Source organism: Somniosus microcephalus, chromosome 27 (assembly GCF_052327205.1).
Source record: "Somniosus microcephalus isolate GS21.2 chromosome 27, FLI_Smic_1.0, whole genome shotgun sequence".
In the NCBI taxonomy this organism is placed as follows: Eukaryota; Metazoa; Chordata; class Chondrichthyes; order Squaliformes; family Somniosidae; genus Somniosus; species Somniosus microcephalus.
In genome coordinates this window covers 17,278,177-17,299,368 of record NC_141013.1, presented here as the reverse complement: position 1 = coordinate 17,299,368, position 21,192 = coordinate 17,278,177, and the positions used below count along the sequence as shown (strand labels likewise).

The 21,192-nt window shown below is 46.0% G+C and overlaps 1 protein-coding gene across 4 annotated transcripts in view; it reads right to left on the bottom strand.

Moving 5' to 3' along the window:
* Nucleotides 1-21,192, bottom strand: part of LOC147100016 (serine/threonine-protein kinase Nek9-like) — a 102,710-nt gene that overhangs the window by 56,192 nt on the left and 25,326 nt on the right. For all 4 annotated transcript variants that reach the window (XM_085968581.1, XM_085968582.1, XM_085968583.1 and 1 more), the window contains 4 exons: nt 17,941-18,142; nt 16,950-17,069; nt 11,738-11,855; nt 10,535-10,751 (listed from right to left, as the gene is read on the bottom strand). In XM_085968581.1, the coding sequence (XP_085824707.1) occupies nt 10,535-10,751; nt 11,738-11,855; nt 16,950-17,069; nt 17,941-18,142 (657 nt within the window). The remainder of the gene's footprint in view (nt 1-10,534; nt 10,752-11,737; nt 11,856-16,949; nt 17,070-17,940; nt 18,143-21,192) is intronic.

Genomic DNA, 21,192 nt, shown 5'->3' with positions numbered 1-21,192 from the left:
GTTTCACCAAAATTGACTTGGCACAGACATATCTACAGATGGAGGTTGAAGAGGCCTCTAAAAAGTATCTCACAATAAAAACACACAAAGGCCTGTACCAGTACAATCAACTGGTTTTCGGAGTAGCATCAGCTCCAGCTATCTGGCAAAGAGCTATGGAGCAAGTCCTCCAAGGGATTCCGGGGACTCAATGCTACCTAGACGACATCCTTGTAACAGGAGAAAACGACAACGAGCACCTTGCCAATTTGGAGCAGGTGCTCACTAGGCTGAGAGAGCGGGGCCTACGAGCAAATCGCCCCAAGTGCGAATTTTTCCAGAATCAAATATCATATTGTGGCCACATAATTAATAAGGAAGGGTTGCATAAGTCACCTGAAAAAATTGAAGCGGTCATAAAAGCCCCAGCACCTGAAAATGTTTCACAATTAAGGTCGTTCCTGGGATTAATAAATTACTATCATAAATTTTTACCGAACTTATCAACTCTTCTGCACTCTCTTAATGAACTGCTACAAACAGGAGTAATTTGGAAATGGAGCGAAGACTGTAAACGTGCCTTCCATAAATGCAAAGACTTAATCACGTCCAAGGAAGTTTTGGCTCATTACAACCCATCACTGCCAATCAGACTGGCATGCGATGCATCCCCTTACGGCGTAGGAGCGGTATTATCGCATAGATTCCCTGATGGCTCGGAACGGCTGATAGCTTTTGCGTCACGCTCACTGAACTCAGCTGAGCATAACTATGCCCAAATCGACAGGGAAGCACTCAGCCTGGTATGGGGAGTGAAGAAATTCAACCATTACCTACACGGACAAAAATTTACCTTGTTGACTGACCATCAACCCCTCATCTCCATATTCAACCCTAAAAAGGGTGTTCCCATTATGACAGCACAAAGGCTACAGAGGTGGTCCCTTTTTCTAGGGGCACACCAATATAACATAGAATACAAAGGATCAAAACAGCATGGGAGTGCTGACGGTTTATCGCGCCTACCGTTGCCAACGGTAGAAGAGGCACCTACCGTAGACCCAGTGGAGATGTTCCACTCTACCATAGTCAAATGTCTACCAGTAACAAATTCTGCCATTGAAAGGGAAACGAGAAATGACCCGACTCTCTCACGAGTTTACGATTTAACAGTGAAGGGATGGCCAGCACATGGCGAACCACTGTTGCCAGCATTCTCGCAAAGAAGAGAACAGCTGTCAGTGTGCCGAGGAACCTTGATGTGTGGATCCAGAGTGGTGATTCCATCCAAACTCCAGGATGAAGTTCTAAAGGAGCTTCACGAGGGGCACCTGGGTGGAGTGAAAATGAAGAACCTAGCCAGGGCGTTTGTATGGTGGCCAGGTATCGATGGAGACATCGAAGAAATGACCAAGAGCTGCCTAGGATGCCAGAAGGTCCAAAACGCTCCACCACAAGCCCCTCTACATCCATGGGAGTGGCCCTCATCTCCATGGCAAAGGGTACACATCGACTTTGCTGGTCCATTTATGGACTCAATGTTCTTAATCGCGGTTGATGCACACTCCAAGTGGCCGGAGGTAATAAAGATGTCCTCCACCACCACGGAAAAAACCATCACAGTATTAAGGACCATATTTGCCAGGAATGGGCTGCCTGAACAGATCTGTTCTGATAATGGACCGCAATTTGTGTCCAAAGAATTCAGGAAGTTCTTAAAAAACAATGGGGTTAAGCACTACACGCCGCCCCATACCATCCCGCCACCAATGGATTGGCTGAAAGGTTTGTCCAGACCTTCAAGAAGGCCATAAAGGCCATGGGTAATGAAGACATAAAACTTCAGCATAAGGTGGATAACTTCTTGTTTGCATACAGGAATGCAACACATATGGTTACAAACCAAACTCCCGCCATGATGTTCTTCAATAGAAGCCTAAGATGCTGGCTGGATTTGATCAAGCCAAACATCAGAAGGGACGTGGAGACCCGGCAATTTCAAGGCATGAATGAAAGGCCAACTAGAACCTTCCAGATAGGTCAACAAGTTTTGTCCCGGGACTACCGTACCGAGAAATGGCAGCCTGGAAATATCTGCACACGACTAGGACCGCTGATGTATACCGTGGACATTGGAGAAAGCATAATAAGGCGCCATGCTGACCAAATCATAGAGTCATCTGAAAAGGGACAACCTACACCACAACTCTATACGCCTAATGATGAAGTAGAGATACCCATAGTATCTACCTCCGATCCGGTGATACTGGAACCAGATGAACTCGACACTGGCATTCAAGCCGAATCAGCCTTGCCAAAAGAACCTACTACACCACCAGAAACTACTACACCACCGAGGCGTTATCCGGACCGAGTCAGGAAGCCTCCAGAGAGACTGACTTATAATTGATTAACTGCAGCAATGTGTAGATTATTGTTCTTGTAACATGTAATTAATGATTACTTAAAATATTATGTACTGGTTGGCTAAAAGGGGAGGAATTGTAGTGTATGTGCCTTTAAGAGCCCCCTGTGTACTGTAATGCCGGTAATGGCCACTCGGGCTATATAAGCCTGTATATTGTGTTGTATCAGTTAGTTCACCTCCAGACTTTGTTCAGTAAACACCTGTGAAACCAACTCCTGCCTTCAGTGTCTCTATTAACACACGGACACAACAGAGGAGGGACAGTTGATTCTGAGGAAGCACCTCAGAAAATACTAAATGATTTGTTACAAAGTGTGTAAGTGAGCAGAACAATGGCAGATGTAGTTAAAGCAGACGAGTACAAAGTGCTGCAATAACAACAGAAAATGCTGGAAACACTCAGGTCAGGCAGCCTCCGTGGAAAGAGAATCTGTTTCTCTCTCCATGGCTGCTGCCTGACCTGCTGAGTGTTTCCAGCATTTTCTGTTGTTATTTCAGATTTCCAGCATCCGCAGTATTTTGCTTTTGACAAAGGACTGCAAGTTGGAAGGAAAAATGGGCAACGCACATACTCCATGAATGGGGCTAAGGATGAACTTGGAAGAGACCTGCGAGTCTTAGTAGACTTGACGCTCAACATATCCAACCAACGTAGAACAGCAATCAAAAGTAAACCCAATTGAACTATATAGACAAAACAGTAGAGTATAAGTCAAGGGAGTCAAACTCAAACTGCACAGTGTTCTGGCCAAGCTGCACCTTGAGTACTGGGTCCAGCTCTGGCCACTGAAATACAGGGGAGATATTCAAGTACCGGAGGCAGTGCAGAGTAAAATCACGTGGCTTTGTCTAGCATTAGAGGTCTCAGTTATCACGAAAGATTGGAGAAAAGTTTCAGCCTTAAAGGGGGATGACTGAGAGATAATCTCACAGACAGTAAGCAATATGGAAAAGGTAAATTGGGAAAAAGATTTCAAATTAAATTGGGAGATTAGGAGAAGGGCCACAGGGTTCAAACTAATAAAAGGTAAATTCAGGCCTGATATCAGGAAATTCTTCAGACAATTAGTGATCAATATATAGAGCAGATCTCCGGACAGTGTAGTGGAGGCAAAATGCCTGGGAGTATTTAAGTAACAATTGGAGGACACAGTGGTGGGACTGTGGGGATTTTGGAAGGAGCTCAGGAGCTGATGGTCTGTGTCTCCTCAACATGTTGGTTGGTGCAGTTATTTTTTGAACTGAATTGTCCGCTGCAATCTGCACATAGAATTTCATAAAGCTGTTGGTATATTTGAATTTAGCAGGAGAATCTTGTAGTTCTAGGGCTTTGGTGGATTAATTCAAAATTCTGTTATTCTGGGGCATGCCTCCCAGATTTTGGTTTCAAGTCAATGCACTGTCATTGTGTCCAACATGACTCTGGAGCCAGGTTGCCAACCCTCCTGGATTGCCCTGGAGTCTCCAGGAAATAAAGAGCAGTCTTCTGGACACCGCTGCAAGCAACCCGGGAGAGAAACCATTGGAGCATTAAAAAAAAAAAATGCATAGTTTCATTTTCTCTCTAAATACTTTCATTTATTAGTTCTAAAAATATTAGGGATGGTGGAGAAAAAGGCTTTTTGATTGGGTGGGGTGGTTGGAGGCCGGCGGTCATGTGATGAATCCTCCAGGAATACGTCTAACCCGAGTTGGCAACCCAAGTCCGGGCTCTCCGTTTGCTGCCATTAACTCTCCTGTATTATTTACAGTCCAATTCGGAGTAATTCTTCTCTGGAGGTTTTCTCCAAGCGCTCTGGGTTCAAAGCAGTGCACCACATCTTGAGGTAATCACGTTTCAACAACTCCAAGGGCAAGCAAGACCAAAAAAAAAAGTATAAAATCCTATTTTACATATAAATTATTTATGAAATTCCGGCTAAGTACACCAGCAAAATAATTCATGCAAGTCATAGACAAAAAATAGGTCTGTGCCTGCTGTAAGAATATGAAGTAATAGATAGTGTTTCAGACATTCTTCTGCACTGTGTTAGTCCTGGGCCATCTGCTGGTGAAAGGGGCAAATGGAAACACTGGGAAAATTCGGTTATTAAACGCACCTCTTGAGGCAGGGCTCCCCCTGCTGGGCTAACAGCTGAAGGTGGAATGAAGGAAATACCCATCACTTTGATGCTCTCGCATGTTATCCGCATTTACTGCTTACTTGCTGTTTAGGTCCAATCATAAATTTGTTAATATACAGGAAACTTTCGTTTAACCGGAGGTTAAATGTCCGGAAAGCTCTATCTACCGGCAAAATTCAGGAGCCGTTTCCTATAAGTTTTTTTACTTCTCGTTGCTTTTTTTTTTCCAGTCAGGCTCTGCAAGGTCTAGCTGAAGCTGTTGCTTAGCTACAGAGACGCTTTTAAGCTGCGGCCGACTGTTTTGAAGCTGTTGCTAAGCAACAGGGTTTGTTGATTCACACGGAGCTCAAAAGCTCCGTATGTTTTAACATTAGCGCTGGTTTCTACGGCAGTTTTGATGGGACGGCACCAGCTCGGTCCCATCAGTGCCGGATACCAGAAAGTTTCCTGTAGTTGATTTATTCATAAGCTTTTGTTAATTGGGGAGAATAAAAAAAGTTGAGTTTATATCTTATAAAATACTCCCCAGCTATGGCTCAGTGGGTAGCACACTTGCCTCGGCGTCAGAATGTTGTGGGTTTCAAGTCCCACTCCCTCTCACCCGAAAGACTTGGTTTCTCCTCAAAGGGAGGAGCAAGGGATTTTAAAAGCTGTTGCCAATCTGTAAAACTTCCTCAGCAACAGCAAGTCACCTTCAACTGACCACAGAATTATTTAAAGCAATTAGACGTTGCAGTCTTAAAAAGACAGGCAGATTAAGCACATCTCTGCCTTAGCTGCAGAATAATGCATTGCAGGATGTAATGTTCCTGTCATTATAATATAGTGTATCCTCCAATTTACTGTGAGCACAAGGCTGACACTCCAGTGCAGTGCTGAGGGAGTGCTGCACTGTCGGCGGTGCCGTCTTTCGGATGAGACGTTAAACCGAGGCCCCCGTCTGCTCTCTCAGGTGGATGTAAAAGATCCCGTGGTAACATTTCGAAGAAGAGCAGGGGAGTTATCCCCAGTGTCCTGGGGCCAATATTTATCCCTCAACCAACATAACAAAAGCAGATTATCTGGTCATTATCACATTGCTGTTCGTGGGAGCTTGCTGTGCGCAAATTGGCTGCCGTGTTTCCTACATTACAACAGTGACTCCACTTCAAAAAGTACTTCATTGGCTGTAAAGCGCTTTGAGACATCCGGCGGTCGTGAAAGGCGCTATATAAATGCAAGTCTTTCTTTCTTTAGCCCTAACATCTCTCATTGGCATATGTTGGGCAATATCATTTAATCTAAAAATATTGCATAATAATGAAGGGATAATCTAGTTAAAGTGGAGAGAGACTATTATAGGGATCATGTGATATATAATATAACTCACCCTCAATGTAATTTTTTTCATCTAAAGCACCTGTAACACTTGGTCCCAATTGTCTCAATACATTTTGATAAAACAGCAATGGGTCATAACTGAACAGATAGGGAACCAACCAATTAACCAGTTGCACCTTAAAAATACCAATAAAAAAAAGGCCACTCATTTCCTGCTGGCTTCCTCTCAAAGGGAGGAGCAAGGGATTTTAAAAGCTGTTGCCAATCTGTAAAACTTCCTCAACATCAGCAAGTCACCTCCAACTGACCTCAGAATTATTTAAAGCAATTAGACGTTACGGTCTTAAAAAAGACAGGCAGATTAAGCACATCTCTGCCTTAGCTGCAGAATAATGCATTGCAGGGTGTAATGCCCCTATTATAATATAGTGTATCCTCCAATTTACTGTGAGCACAAGGAAGATCATTTAATAATAATAAAATGTAAAGAGGGTAGCGAGAGTATTGCAACATGCATATACAGGAAACTTTCGATTTACCGGCACCTAAATAACCGGAAATCTCGGTTAACCGGCAAAATTCAGGAGTAGTTTTAGGTAAGTTTTACTTCATATTGTACTTGCCTCCCGATCTGTTGCTGTGCAAGGGTGTGGCTGCAGCTGTTGCTAAGCTACAGAGGTGCTTGGAACTTGTGGCCATTGTTCTGAACCTGTTGCTAAGCAACAGGGTTTGTTGTTTTATACGGAGCTCTCAGCTCTCCCTATCTTTTACTATAGCGTTCGGTTATCCGGAATTTTTGATGAACCGGCACCACATCGGTCCCGTCGATGCCGGATAAAAAAAAGTAATGTGAATGATGGGGGATATTACAAAGCATTTGCAATAATATAATCTAAAAAGAAAGAGCGAGAAAGCACTGGAGGAAAGTATCTAATGTAATGTGGGATTTTGTATGTCCTCCTCATTCTTTGAACATAGTCTGTCCTCCACATACCAAAGCAGAAGGCCACTGTCAGCTGGAGGAGAATGACTTGGACAGTGCCTCCTCAAAGTTTTACATTCTCTAACGCAACATGGTAGCAATGTGATTTTATCAAACTGCACATAAAAGTTCCATCTGTCCTCTGTTTTGTTTGACAGGAACCTGCAATGTGAGATGCCCGTGTTACTGAGTACTTTACGCATGTTGCTGTTATACATTTTGGTAGGAAGAATGAGGAGAGACAATACGTGTTAAATGGTACAATTTTAAAGGGGGTGCAAGGAGAGAGACCTGGGGGTGTTTGAGCACAAATCTTTGAAGGTGGCAGGACAGGTTAATAAAGCATATGGGATCATGGGCTTTATAAATAGAGGCATAGGAGGGAATTTTTCAGGGGGTCAGTGGGCACCCGCTGTCAAACCGCCTCCATGCTAGTCTCCCAGATGTCGGGTCTGTTCAGCGATGACAGACCCAACACCAAGCGGCGGGGGAGGCAATTTAAATCATTACAGAGATTGTTAAGAGGTACTGTACTTAAATAGTATTTTAAGCTTCCTTTTCAATTTTACATGTTCCCCAATGGGTTACACGCTGCTCGGGGATCACGTCAGCTCAGCATGTTGTGAGTGGATCCAGCATTGAATTATCTTATTACCTGACAGCTGCAAAAGTTGTATAAAAGCTCCCATCTCACAGCTGTTCACTTTCCAAGCTCAGAAACGGTTGGTTACTGCATTTGGAAGACAGATTGAGCTTTATGCAGTTTGCAAGTGTTTGGAGCCAACTCTCTATCCAGTGCCATGTCATTGGAACAACCTCTCTGAGCATTGACAGATCACTTGTCATCTCAACTTCACCTGCCATCTATTACATCAGAATGGGTAAAGTTTACACTTTCTCACCTTGGTCCTCAGAATCACACCATAATCAGCCCCAACACCAGCAGAACCAGGCACACCAGCAGCACCAACAACACCACCAACCTTCTCTGCAATCAACTGATGCTGCACAGGACAGAGGGCATCAGCACCCGACCACATTGCTGCCCGGGATGCCAGTGATGGCCTCACCATAGCCAGATTTACTTCACTTGACGCTGTACACCCTGGCTGCCAAATGGTGCACCAGGTTGGCACTACCCCACACCAACACCATAAAGCATCCCTACAATGCCCAAGCCATTCCTTTCACGCTCATCACCATTGTGGGGGGTGGGGTACCATTATGTCTCACCATTCACTGCAACTCACTAAGCCAAAGGTGCACACAAATCTGTCCAAGAAGGCAAAGTGTTGAAAATAAAGATTTCAATATTTGACAGCACATTAACAGAAGCTTCACATGAACATTGGCTAAAACACACAGGTGCTTACTTTTGTGTGTTGTTATTTGGTATGATTGGACTAGGATGAGGGTAAGGGGTGGCTAGTGAGATGGGGATGTGATACTGTAGATAGAGAGGGATGGGTGGAGGTGCAAGATAACTTGGTGTGAGTAAGGATGTGCAGGAGTAGGGTAGGGAAGGCAGAGTGATGGGGATGTGATGAGTGGCACAGCAGGATGAGGTCGAGAGTGGCTTTGCAGTAACATTTTGTGATCTACTGGGATCATTGAAAGGTTTGCGCCACTGCAGCCTGGTCCTCTTGACAACATCCCTGCTTTTGTCCTCCTGTGCAATGTGCAACCAGGTTGCGTTGATCTCCTGGGGAGGTCTTCTCCGCCCATGGGAAGAGAAGAGGACCTTCCTGCGTGCTGTGACTCCCTCCATAAGCATATGGAGGGAGTCATGGGAGAGCCTGGGTGCAGCCATGCAGTGCTCATCAGTGTTTGCAGCACCTCAATGCTGCAGAACACTGACATCAGAACTGTCAAAATCAATTTGCGCATGGTCCCTTTAAGGAAACCGGCTGATGACGCGTCATCAAATGACGTCATCAGACCCGCTTCCTTCAATTGGCCGGGAAACACGCGGGGCGAGGTGACATGAGGAAAAACAAGCCCAATCTGCGTCAAATCTTTTCACAGAGCGGGATGGAGCCGGCAACGGGCGTCGCACCCCACCACTGACCGCCGCTACACCAGACCCGCCGAGGTAGGCGAAATCACGGCCAAAGAGTACAAAAGCCAGGAAGTTATGCTAAACCTATATAAAACATTAGTTCAGCCCCAGCTGGAATATTATGTTCAATTCTGGGCACCGCACTTTAGGAAGGACGTGAAGGCTTTGGGGAGAGGGTACAGAAGAGATTTACTAGAATGGTTCCAGGGATGAGGGATTACAGTTACGTGGATAGACTGGAGAAGCTGAGGTTGTTCTCCTTAGAGCAGAGAAGGTTGAGAGAAGATTTGATAGAGGCGTTCAAAAGCATGAAGGGTTTAGATAGAGTAAATAAAGAGAAACTCATCAGAGATTTGGCCTGGAGGTGTTGAGGCACGAATGTCCGAAGGCAGTATGGCCTCATCCCCTTTCTGAATCAGAAGACTCGAAGGAGTTACCAGTCAGCCGATTGCTTGAGACCACCAAGTAGATCAGCCTCACAGTGTGAGTCAGCCAATCAACACCGACAATGAAGAGTGTGTCAACTGGTGTTCTTTGCAATTTTTTGAGCGTGTTGTTTAATTTAATTTATCCTCACCAAGACCTGCATTTTAAGTATAAATCATATTAAAAATTGAAAAGCTTCCACGATTGCAGGTTCCTAAACATACTGTGCCTGGTGTGTATGAATGATGGTTAAATGAGGTAAAACTTAAATTTTCATACTTAAAGAAGAAATGTATGGTGTGGGTTCAGCACTTTCCCTGGGCCCCGATTGTATACTCTGATTTCTGTTGATTTATACCCTAGGCTGACACTCCAGTGCACTACTGAGGGAGTGCTGCACTGTTGGAGGTGCTGTCTTTTGGATGAGACGTTAAACTGAGGCCCCGTCTGCTCTCTCAAGTGGACGTAACAGATCCCATAGCACTATGTCCTGGTGCCAATATTTGCCCCTCAAGCAACATCATAAAAACAGATTATCTGGTCATTATCACATTGCTGGTTGTGGGAGCTTGCTGTGAGCAAATTGCCTGCCACATTTCCTACATTACAACAGTGACTACACTTCAAAAGTACTTCATTGGCTGTAATCACTTTGGGACGTCCTGAGGTCGTGGAAGGCGCTATATAAATGCAAGTCTTTCTTTCATGTATTTAAAGTTTGGACGTATTCTAATGAAATTGGGAGAATACTTGGACGCAACTTGACATCAGCAAAATGGGCGCCATGTTGGGCATACTTTCGGGGCTAATTTCAGGGTTGCGCCCAAAGAGGAAACGCCAAGCCCCTATTGCAAAGCTTCCTACAGGTTCAGTCAAAACAAATACGAGGTGTTAAATGCTTAATGGCTCCTTCCATGCCGAGGGATTCACAGTGAGGAAGGGATGTGCTAAACTCTTTGTCCTATGCTTTCCACGACCCCTTGGTTCAGGTGCATTCAGTGAGGTGGGACTTATAGCACCCCCCAGAGATACTCCACTGACTCTGGGGCCATTTACATTGAGGGAAGCGGGCTCTCAGCCTCCGACTGCCCAGATCCACTGAAAGATCAGCAGGGGAAGAGGCAGAAAGCCTTGGCCCTCAAGTTGAATGCTAAATAAAGTTTAAAAAAAAAACATTTAAAAAATAAAATCATTAGGAATGTTTCAATTACACCTACCTGTTTAATTTTAATCTTTGCAGGCAATCCTTCAATGGGACAAAGTTCCAGATCAGACATGCAAAAGTAATAAAGAGCTGTGCGCCCGTTTCTCTTGTGGCTCAGGTTGCTTTGAAGGCCCATCCCTGGTCCTTCCTTGTAGTCTGGAATTTCTTCATATTTTGCCATTACTTCAGGCAGACGAATGTGCAACAGCTCATGAGCAGAGGGCCGATACCTACCCCGAGTGAAAGACATGAACTTAGTCTCAATGGAGATCCCCCCCATACTAACCCTGGAAGACAGCTAGACACAGAGAGAGGGAGAGAGAGAGAGAGAGCGAGCGAGCGAGAGAGAGAAAGAGATAGCAGAATACCATGTGTCAGAGTGGAAACAGTATAAGAGACTGCACAAAACAGAAAGGTAAATTCAGCCATCCTTGAAGGACGTGCAGGTTAGAGATAAAGCAGACAAACACTACAGAACCAACTCTCAGTCCGGTGCTCCCTTCAAGTGAGGCTGGCCGTCCGCTGGGATCATGAGGTTGATGAATTCATGAGAGAAAGAGCAGATGAAAGATATCACACTCAATAAAGAAAGATATCACACTCAATAAAGAAAGATATTACACTCAATAAAGAGAGACAAACTGAGCTGAGACCAACTGCTATTACAGTGATTAGAACTATCAAAGTAAGCTGACCACTATCCAATGATACTCGTTCCCTGTGCACCAACAGAGAAGATGAAGACATTAGCCACTTCAGGCAAAAAGTCCCTGTAGAAAGATCTGGCAGTGAAGTATTGTGATAACTCGGTCAGAAAGCTGAAGCATGCTGATTCGGGGGGGTTTAATGATGCGGATCCCACAGCACAGGAGATCTTACAATTAGTTATTATATACTCCCTTTACAAGCTGCATTGGAGATCTGGTATCAATACAAGATTCCTTGGTAAGCAGGTGAATTGACTCACTGACTCCCCAGACAGCCCTGCTGACTTGGGCTCTCGCTCAATGGTACAGTGCAGCATTAGTGCGATACCAAGCCGCTGGTCAAACGTTATATTTGTACCTCTGTTCACAGATGACAGCACTCGCAGGAGCTACAGTCTTGATGAAATGATTGCTGAAATCAGCAATAACAAAGGAGGAAAGCTACTACTTTCATGGGCGTGCGCTTTCTCCAGTTAATCAGGAGGAAATCAGAGGCACTTGCAACTTACTGAGGCTCTTTTTGCAGCATGTCCATCACAAGGGCTTTAAACTCGGCGCTGTAGTTATTAGTGATTGGAGCAAACTGCCCCTTCATGATTTTATTCACCACTGCTGGAAGATTAGTTCCTATAAGAAAGAAAGCAGTAAGAACGTGCTGTATATTGTGCCTTTCATAGCCTCAGCAATGAGATAAATGACCAGTTAATCTGCTTTTGGTGGGGTTGTTTCAGGGATAAACGTTAGCCAGGACACTGCGAGAACTACCCCGTTCTTCAAACAGTGCCGTGGAATATTTTCTGCCAACTTGAACAGGCAGGTCTTGTTTTAACGTCTCATCCAAAATACAGAAGCTCCAACCATGCATCACGCCCTCAGTGTCAGCCTAGATTATGTGCTCAAGTGCCTAGAGTGGTTCTTGAACCCACAGCCTGACTCAAAAGTGTGAATGAACATAACATCATAAGAAATAGGAGCAGGAGTCGGCCATTCGGCCCTTCGAGCCTGCTCCGCCATTCAATGAGATCATGGCTGATCTTCTGCCTCAACTCCATTCACCGGCCCTATCACCATATCCCTCGATGCCCTTACTAGTCAGAAATCTATCGACTTCTGTTTTGAGTATACCCAATGACTGAGCCTCCACAGCCCTGTGGGGTAGAGAATTCCAAAGATTCACCACACTGTGTGAAGAAATTTCTTCTCATCTCAGTCCTGAATAGCCTACCCTTTATCCTGAGGCTGTGGCCCCTGGTTCTAGACTCCCCAGCCAAGGGAAACATTCTCCCTGCATCCACCCTATCAAGCCCTGTAATAATTTTGTATGCTTCAATGAGATCCCCTCTCATTCTTCTGAATTCAAGAGAACACATGCCTAGTTTACTCAATCTCTTCTCATACAACAGTCCCGCCATCCCAGGAATCAATCTTGTGAACCTTCGTTGCACTCCCTCTATGGCAAGTAAGGAGACCAAAATTGTACACAGTACTCCAGGTGTGGTCTCACCAAGGCCCTATATAATTGGAGTAAGACTTCTTTACTCCCGTACTCAAATCCTCTTGTAATGAAGGCCAGCATACCATTTGCCTTCCTAATGGCTTGCTGCACCTGCACATTCACTTTCATGTACAAGGACACCCAGGTCCCTTTGAGCATCTGCATTCCCCAATCTTTCACCATTTAGGAAATACTCTGCCTTTCTGTTTTTTCTACCAAAGTGGATAACTTCACATTTATCCACATTATATTACATTTGCCATGTTCTCGCCCACTCACTGAGCCTGTCGAGATCCCCTTGAAGCCTCTTCACATCCTCTTCACAACTGACACTGCCACCTAGCTTTGTATCATCAGCAAATTTGGAAATGTTACATTTAGTCCCCTCATCCAAATCATTGATATAGATTGTGAATAGCTGGGGCCCAAGCACCGATCCTTGCGGTGCCCCACTAGTCACAGCCTGCCATCCTGAAAAAGACCCATTTATCCCTGCTCTTTGTTTTCTGTCTGTTAACCAATTCTCAATCCATGCTAGTATATTACCCCCAATTCCATGTGTCCTAATTTTGTTCACCAACCTCTTGTGTGGGACCTTATCAAAGACCTTCTGAAAATCCAAGTACACCACATCTACCGGTTCCCCTTTGTCTACTCCACTAGTTACATCCTCAAAGAACTCCAATAGGTTTGTCAAACAGGATTTCCCTTTCATAAATCCATGTTGACTCTGCCCAATCTTACTATTAGTTTCTAAGTGCCCAGTTATTGCATCCTTTATAATAGATTCCAGCATTTTCCCAACTACTGATGTGAGGCTAACAGGTCTGTAGTTCCCCATTTTCTCTCTCCCACCTTTCTTAAATAGTGGGGTTACATTTGCTATCCTCCAATCTGCAGGAACCGTTCCAAAATCTATAGAATTTTGGAAGATGACAACCAATGCGTCCACTATCCCAATGGCCACCTCTTTCAAAACCCTAGGATGTAGGTCATCAGGTCCTTGGGATTTATCGACTTTTAGTCCCATTAATTTTGCTAGTACTGTACTGTTTTTTTACTAATAATAATTTCTTTAAGTCCCTCATTCTCGCCACACCCTTGGTTTTCTCGTATTTCTGGGAGTTTTTTTGTGTCTTCCTCCGTGAAGACAGAAACAAAGTATTTATTTAATTTCTCTGCCATTTCCTCATTCCCCATTATAAATTCTCCTGTCTCTGACTGTAAAGGACCTACATTTACCTTCGCCGGTCTTTTCCTTTTCACATACCTATAGAAGCTTTTACAATCTGTTTTTATATTTTTCGCTAGTTTGTGCTCATATTCCATTTTCCCTTTCTTTATCAATTGCTTGGTCCCCCTTTGTTGATTTCTATAAAGATCCCAATCCTCAGGCTGACCGCTTTTTCTGGCAACTTTATAAGCTTCCTCCTTTGACTTAATACTAGCTTTAATTTCTTTTGTTAGCCATGGTTGGATCACATTTCCTTTTGGGTTTTTATGCCCTAGAGGAATATATGTTTGCTGCAAATTATGCATTATTTCCTTGAATGTTAGCCATTGTATGTCCACCTTCATACCTTTTAGTAGTCTCCCAATCTACCATGGCCAACTTGTCCCTCATACCCTTGTAGTTTCCTTTGTTTAGATTCTTCTTATCGTGGCTACACACTGTTCCCTTTGGGGAACAGTATGAAGTAGTGGAAGGATTTCTGGCCGCATTAAACGCTCCTTCCGTGATCGTAACCATCTTCATACCAGCCATTAGGGTGGTTAGTCCTATGGCGGGAGGGTTTTACGGGCTCCCACAACCCATACGAGGGGGGGGGGGCCACAACACCCACGGACGCAAGTATCCCGCTGGATGTCAACCCACAATTTAGAGCCGGAGCTCCGACTCTACTTGCCGGGACTTTCTGGAGCGGGGTTCGAAACCCAGCACCTTCTGGCCCAGCGGCGGGGATGCTTACTGCTACGCCAAAGGCCCACTCCTGTTTAGATTGAAGACCTTAGTTTCAGATTGAATGCTACATAAGAATTAGGAGCAGGAGTAGGCCATATGGCCCCTCGAGCCTGTTCTGCCATTCAATGATCATGGCTGATCCCCATATCCCTTGGTTCCCCTAGAGTCCAAAAATCTACCTATCTCAGCCTTGAATATATTAAACAACTCAGCACCCACAGCCCTCTGGGGTAGAGAATTCCAAAGATTCACAACCCTCTGAGTGAAGAAATTCCTCCTCATCTCAGTCTTAAATGACCTACCCCTTCTCCTGAGACTCTGCCCCCTAGTTCTAGACTCTCCAGCCAGGGGAAACAACCTCTCAGCATCTACCCTGTCAATCCCCCTCAGAATCTAATATGTTTCAATGGGATCACCTCTCATTCTTCTAAACTCCAGAGAGTATAGGCCCATTCTACACAATCTCTCATCATAGGACAGCCCTTTCATCCCAGCGACCAATTCAGTCAAGCTGGCAAGAGAAGAATGTTTTAAAACGTTGCACAAAAAAAGAATAACTTCTTTTAAAAAATCAGTACAATCACATGATGCCTACGAGAATGACTGGAAGCTGTCCTCTTATCTACACAATCATGTTAATGGAAAAATCCATTCCAATAATTAAAATCTTGTACTACAATGGGCAGAACAGTGGCAAATGGAATTTAACCCTGAAAAGTGTGAGGTGATGCATTTTGGGAGTACTAACAAAGCAAGGAAATACACAATGAATGGTAGGACCCTAGGAAGGACAGAGGATCAGAGGGACCTTGGTGTGCATGTACATAGATCCCTGAAGGCAGCAGAACAGGTAGATAAGGTGGTTAAAAAGGCATATGGGATACTTGCCTTCATTAGCCGAGGCATAGGATATAAGAGCAGGGAGGTTATGATGGAGCTGTACAAAATGCTAATTAGGCCACAACTGGAATACTGTGTGCAGTTCTGGTCGCCACACTATTGGAAGGATGTGATTGCATTGGAGAGGGTGCAGAGGAGATTCACCAGGATGTTACCTGGGCTGGAGCGCTTCAGCTATGAAGAGAGACTGAACAGGCTGGGGTTGTTTTCCTTAGAAACATAGAAGATAGGAGCAGGAGTAGGCCATTCGGCCCTTCGAGCCTGCTCCACCATTCAACGAGATCATGGCTGATCATCCAAACCCTAGCACCCGGTCCCTACACCGACAGCCATCCCACCCAAGCCCTATCCCCGTAACTCAACGTATTTAATCCCCCCTAACACTAAGGGCCAATTTTTATCATGGCCAATCAACCTAACCCGCACATCTTTGGACTGTGGGAGGAAACCGGAGCACCCGGAGAAAACCCACGCAGACACGGGGAGAATGTGCAAACTCCACACAGTCACCTGAGGCCGGATTTGAACCCGGGTCCCTGGCGCTGTGAGGCAACAGTGCTAACCACTATGCCACCGTAGTGAGCAGAGAAGGCTGAGGGGGGACCTGATTGAGGTGTACAAAATTATGAGGGGCATAGATAGGGTAGATAGAAAGGAACTTTTCCCCTTAGTAGAGGGGTCAATAACCAGGGGGCATAGTTTCAAGGTAAGGGGTAGGAGGTTTAGAGGGGATTTGAGGAAAAACTTTTTCACCCAGAGGGTGGTTGGAATCTGGAACTCACTGCCTGAAAGGGTGGTAGAGGCAGGAACCCTCACAACATTTAAGAAGCATTTAGATGAGCACTTGAAACGCCATAGCATACAAGGCTATGGACCAAGTGCTGGAAAATGGGATTAGAATAGACAGGGCTTGATGGCCGGTGTGGACACGATGGGCCGAAAGGCCTCTTTCTGTGCTGTATAACTCTATGACTATGACAATATTAAGAGTTACCCATTAATAAATCTCAGACCATTCATGACTTTTTTTCTCCTTTCCTTTGTTTGTATGTATAAACTGGAGCTTAATGGAGTCCCTTCCAGAAAAACACCTAATAGAGACACTCCATTATGAGCTTCTATGCAAGAACTAACCAGGAAAACATCCATGTATTAATATACCCATTGTTACCATCCCACTCTCCATGCTCTAAATGATTTTCCATTGTTTCTATGAAGATGGTCACAATATCTTTGCAAAAATTGCAGTGCATTCTGTAAGAGCCTTGTTTTATTTTACTTTAAGCCATCTATTGTACTTTTACCGATTAACCTAAATCATTTCCTCAAATGCTAATTAGTTGGCATTTTTCACGTCTCTTACCTTCAAATGTGCGCTGACGGCATGCCATCTCGTAAAGAATACAACCAAGTGACCAGATGTCTGATTTGTCGTTGTAACATTTTCCTTCACAGATCTCTGGGGAGATGTAATAGGGAGTACCTGCACAGCACAAAGTGACAATTAGATGTACCGACCCCAGCAACATGGAGTCTGCAACATTCAATTTATTGAGAGATCCCCCCCACTCCCGGAAGTACATCAACAATCTTATTGGTGCAATGACTTCTACATGTGTGCCTCCAACGGCAAAGCACCCTTGCCTACATTCTTAGCATTGCCCTGTGTGACATACTTTTTCCCTCACTTGAACCCCATTACACTGCTAGTGTACCCCTACTTGTATCTGCAGCATAGCTTTATTGATACCTGCAGTATACTCCCACCTGTAACTGTTCTATCTCTCTACCTCTCTCCTCCTTTAAGACGCTCCTTAAAACCTAGCTCTTTGACCAAGCTTTGGTCATTTGCCCATACATCTCCTTATATGGTTCGGTATAAAATTTTGTTTGGTAACACTCTTGTGAAGCGCCTTGGGACATTTTACTAGGTTAAAGGTGCTAAGTTGTTGTTATTGTTGTAACTTAAGGTTACCCTTCTCGTTACATAGAGCCCAGGGTACTGCCAGCCTCCAAGATGCTACTCTTCCTGCAGATCATCCGAGGTCAGTGGCAGCCTTCAGAATACCCATCTGTCTATGAACGTACCACCATACATTGCAGCATACACTGTATTCCTTGTAGTATCGCAGCATATACCAGCCCAAATTACTGCCATCATAGGCCTATCCCACCTGTACTGCCAGCTACCTGTACCTGCAGTGTATTCCTACACATACCTGTTGATCTGTACTCTTACCCGAGACCAAATGCGTACCACCTACCCATACTCCAGCACCAACCCTATACCTAGTTGTACTCCAATATGTCTTTACCCCTTTCCTTATCCAACTGTTGCTCGAGGCAAAACTCACCTAAGATAGTATGTGCCTCACTTCCTGTCGTCATCACTTTGGCCACCCCAAAATCACCAAGCTTCACCTCGCCTTCTTTTGTGAGGAAGAGGTTTGCCGTCTTGAGATCTCGGTGCAGCACGTTGTGTTCATGCAGGTAGGAGGTTGCTGCCACCATCTGGTGGAAGAGGTTCAGGATTTCCCGTTCTTCTAACTCCCGGTCCTGCAATGAAAGCACCATCACCTCAGGCAGCAGTGCGGCACGCACTACGTTTAACCTTTCCAGGATTGTGCAAGCAGCCTTGCCCCAAATTAAAGAACGTTACAATATAAAGTGTCATTTGGCCCATCAAGCCAGGTACCATTTACACCGTCACGGACTCTCCCTCAATCTCCTGAGATCGGGAAATATCACAGGTAAACACATTCTGACCCCTAAGCGAAGACGTGAAAAGCCAAGGTATTAAATAATCGAATGTTGCTCAGCACTTGCCAATTGCACTCCATAGCTGACATTTCGAAATTACTTGAAGGAGAAATTAAATGAGATGGGATGGGACCAGGGGATAATGAGCTTGGATTTTCAGAAGGCGTCCATATGAAATTAATGGCAATGTAGTTAACTGGATTAGAAACAGAAGCTGTTGGGAAATGGATAAGGCTTTGTTCTTTGCACAGTTTAACAATATGTAGAAGACAATGGTGCTCCACAGAACCTTCAAAGAAGAGCGAGAAGGATTGATTCTGGAATTGTGGTAGTGTGAAGGGTGCGAGATGTACATTTCTGAGCTTTACTTTACACAAATCTGCCCAGGTATTTTGGCCTAGAAATTGGGTTGGTAGCGCCGGCGCTGAGCGCCTAAAGAGACCTAGAATTGGGGCGATGCCCTATGTTGGGGCGGACGCTATGAAGATAGCGACAACTCAGATATTGACTATACATTTAGCGCCTGCGCTAAGTGTTTGCGCGCGCCCGCGAGCGCAAGCAGTTCATGACGTCATTTCAGTGTGCAACCCCTTTTAGGAGCGCCTGAGCGCATATTGGGTGGTGCCCGGAGCCTTAGCGCCCAGCGCTATTAGTGACAGTTCGAGGGAGGGCTAACAGGCCCTTCTCGGAGTAGGGGGGCGCTATTTAAAGGGGACAGCTCTAGTGCAGAATCTTCTGCCACTTGGCCTGCTCATTGCGATCGTTGCTAGAGAGAGTTGGCGAGCTAATGTGGAGCGGAGTTCTGGGAATTTAGCTTTACAGTACTTGGGACCTTCAAACCTGTCCGAAGCACTTGCAGCACTACACCTAAAAGCCTTTTGACCAACTGGCATCGGAATGAGAGCTTGTTTGGAGGGCGACGGCCTCCTCGCCCAACACTGTGAAGGGGCAGAGAGACGGCGGGAGAGAGGGCCGGGATTGGCCAGAAGGAGGAGGGGCAATGGGGGTCGGCCAATCCGACGGGAAGCTGCGAGGGTCTTTAGGCAGCAGGTGACAAGCCTTGACATGTCGGAGGAGCAGTGTTTGGGAAGGCTCCGATTCTGGAGGGACATTGTTACTGATCTGTGCCACCTGCTTGGTCAGGATCTGCAGCCGCGTGAACGCTGCAGAACCTCTGTCCGTGATGGCTAAACTGACTGATGGCCTCCATTTTTATGCCAACGGATCCTTTCAGTCAGCCATTGGGGACAATGCGACTGTCGCTCAGGTTGCAGTCCACTGTTGCATCCGGCAAGTTACAGATGCCCTTTATAGGCGAAGGCGTCAATTCATTACCTTCCCTCGGACCCTGCACAAGCAGGCGGAGGGCGCGCAGGGTGTTGGTTCTATTGCGGACTTCCCCATGGTGCAGGGGGCGAGTGACAGCACACACGTGGCTTTGAGGGCGCCATGCCATCATCCTTAGGACTTCCGCAACCGCAAGGGGTTCCACTCCCTCAACATGCAGCTGATCTGTGACCACCGCCAAATCATCATGGCAGTCACCGCGCATTTCCCAGGGTGCAGCCACGATGCCTTTATCCTGCGGCTGACCTCAGTTTGTTACCTTTTTGAGGGGCTGCCTCGAAGACGAGGCTGGCTTACTGGGGACAAGGGCTATCCTCTCTGGCCATGGCTGATGACAACACTCCGTGTGGCCGACACCCCAGCAGAAGAGCTGATCAGCAACGGCCATCAGGCGACCAGGCACAGTAAACAGCACACTATTGGTGTTGTCAAAAAGCGTTTCCAATGTCTGGAACATTCAGGGGGATCCCTGCAGTACTCGCCGCAGCAAGTGGGACACATCGTCGTCGTCTGCTGCATGCTCCACAACTTGGCGATTCGACGCACCCAGCCAATTCCAGCTGTCCCTCAACGACCAGCAGAGCAGGCGGAGGAGGAGGAGGAGGAAGAGCAGGCGGAGGAGGAGGAAGATGGAAGGGCTGCTGAAAGTGGAAGGGCCATACGTCAGACGCTCATCTGGACTCGTGTCGACACCCCTGTGGCGGAATGATGGGAGTCTTAACTCATGCGCACTTTGGATGTTTGAGGGCCTCTGAATGCCAGCATCACTGAAAGTAGTCACATGCACCATGCCACATTGAAACTTCTGCTTATTGGCACAAAAGTCTTTCATTACGGCTAAACAACGCAATGTCAACAGAAACCATAACTTTCAAAATAACTGTGAACTGTTCGGCAAAGCCGCAAAACTCAACAAACCTTCTGCAAATATAACAACAGGTGAGGGTGTCCTTGAATTTGGACAAACAAACGTCTCAGCACCTCCCTCTACAACTGGCCCCTTGAGGGAGAACGACTTCTCTTTCGCGCCCGGCCCCTTCCCTCCCTGCTGCTCCTACGTAATTGGACACCAGTGGCGGCCTGAAGGCTGGGGGGACGCCTGCTGACTGTCTGGAAGCACAGAAGCCCCTGAGGGACGGCCTGGCCGACCTCTGGGCTTGGAGGGTGCGGACGCAGGATGCTTGATGTGACCATGGCTGGAAGCAGTGTGCCCTGCAGGTGGTGGCAGCTGCAATGCAGGCGTCCCAGCGCTGGCATGTGCAATGGTCTCCTGCCGAGAGAGGACACCTGCACCATGGTCGGATGACACACTGGCTATCTGAGGGGAGCGGCTCGGCTCATCCGCCACAATCGCATGCTCCACTGATACCTGGCCTTGTATGGGACTGGAAGGGCCCGGGGTGATCCTAACTGATGCAGAGAGGGTGGCTACAGTGAGAGATCGCGTTGCGTCAATCTGGCTGTGGAGGAGCCCAGCAAGTGACTGCGTGGCAACAGTG